Source organism: Macrosteles quadrilineatus, unplaced genomic scaffold, assembly GCF_028750875.1.
Source record: "Macrosteles quadrilineatus isolate MER2022 unplaced genomic scaffold, UCM_ALF_1.0 Scaffold_2__2_contigs__length_208266976, whole genome shotgun sequence".
NCBI classification, from domain to species: domain Eukaryota; kingdom Metazoa; phylum Arthropoda; class Insecta; order Hemiptera; family Cicadellidae; genus Macrosteles; species Macrosteles quadrilineatus.
Genome location: NW_026542595.1, coordinates 155,187,461 through 155,188,962, shown reverse-complemented (window position 1 = coordinate 155,188,962; position 1,502 = coordinate 155,187,461). Strand labels below are relative to the sequence as shown.

At 34.6% G+C, this 1,502-nt stretch overlaps 1 protein-coding gene across 1 annotated transcript; it reads right to left on the bottom strand.

Moving 5' to 3' along the window:
• LOC128985050 (uncharacterized) lies at nucleotides 1–873 on the bottom strand. Its single transcript, XM_054404423.1, has 2 exons — nucleotides 431–873; nucleotides 1–313 (listed from the first exon to the last, which is right to left on the bottom strand). Exons 1-2 carry the CDS (start codon nucleotides 863–865, stop codon nucleotides 149–151), a joined length of 600 nt encoding a protein of 199 aa, XP_054260398.1. The 5' UTR covers nucleotides 866–873; the 3' UTR covers nucleotides 1–148.
• Between the last annotated feature and the right edge of the window lie 629 nt (nucleotides 874–1,502).

The following is a 1,502-nucleotide window of genomic DNA, read 5'->3' as shown; positions in this document are numbered from 1 at the left end:
ACACATTTGTTTCATAAGACATTACTAGACAACCAAGTAATTAACAGTCCATTAAAAGTTCAAGTTACATTTCTGAACGGTTTTTAGTGGACCTTCATTACGAATTAGTATAGCAACATTTAGGTTATTTCATGTTCACTGGTCCTAATCATTTCAACAACACTCGTATAGCATCATGTGGGGGGTCGACTTTAAATATAGGTCGTTTATTTTCGTCTAGATAATGAACATATTTTATTTCATGAATTACCTCAATCCAGCAGATTTTAAGGCCTTTGCGGAGTACGCTCCAGTCACATCCGCTTTCAAAATTTTAAAACCGTTCTTCTTCGCAAAGTCTTCTGAAACACCCAATAACTGTTGGATCAAACCCATTCTGCGATAGTTTGAGTTTGTAGAGGCGAGACTAATATCAAATATTTTTTTCAACATCGAATTTTGGAAATAGTTGCAACGGCTTGTTAACTTCGTATATATGAGTGACAATACGTTTAAACTTATCGCAGGATACTGAATCACTGAATCTCTTCTTTTCTTCAACCGTGGCTGGTAAGTAGAGACAATTCAACAAGACGCCTGCATTAGTCCCTGTTTCTTTGTCCACCAACATCACAGATAGGGTTTCTTTCAGAACGGTGTTAATTAATGTTTCCAAGTCTTTCTGAGGTTCGCCTTTCTTGAATATGTCAAGACATTTGTTTAGAGGTTCGTCCGCAAATATGTTAACTCTCAGATGGGCAGTGACATCTTGGTAACGGTCTTTAGGTATTGGAGAAACATAAGAAAACTCTTTACTGTGGACAGACATCCGTCTCGATAAGAAACCCCATAATGGTTTAAAAAACTGTATTTTAGCGTGTGTCATTACAGACATTCAATACTATCGAATGTTTTCAAAACAAAACATGGCTCAATATTAACTGTATAACCAGGTGGTCAAAAATAACCTATAATATTAAAACGAAACAGTGTTTTTTTATTTCACGATTCTGAATCAACCACTTGACGGATTTTCATGATTTTTGTGTTGAAAGAAAGATAATTTTGAGAACTAGGGAATGTCGAAGCCATAATTTTAGTTTAGGGTCCCAGTTTAGAAATTAAGTTTTAATATTCAAAAAGTCTAGCAGCCGACGGACGAGTTAAAGTCGTTTTAGTGATGGTTTAACTAACAGCTGGTTTCTAACTGTCATTGAAATGTTTATGTTACAAGTTGTTTGTATGCAAAATTGATCCAGAGTTTGCCTACGCACTATTTCACTTTAAAATCCAGTTTATTACCTACCGTAAAAGATCTATGTTATCAGGAGATTGTGTAATTTTGAACTAAACTTTTTAAACGTATAATCAAGTTTTGTCATAAATGCAATCCGTCTAAGTATAAGTGCTTAATCCTTTAAGATATAAGTGGTTTACGTGTTGATACATCTTTTTCTAGATGATTGAATATAAGTATGACTGCATACAGTACACATGAAAATGTCAACCAGTGTAGTAGGTCT

What these genes read in the sequence shown, in the direction of transcription:
- LOC128985050 (XM_054404423.1), bottom strand. Translation starts at nt 865, where the DNA reads ATGACACACGCTAAAATACAGTTTTTTAAACCATTATGGGGTTTCTTA. An exon ending in AACTATTTCCAAAATTCGAT is followed by an intron (nt 314 to 430) that starts GTTGAAAAAAAT and finishes GAACGGTTTTAA; the next exon opens with AATTTTGAAAGCGGATGTGA.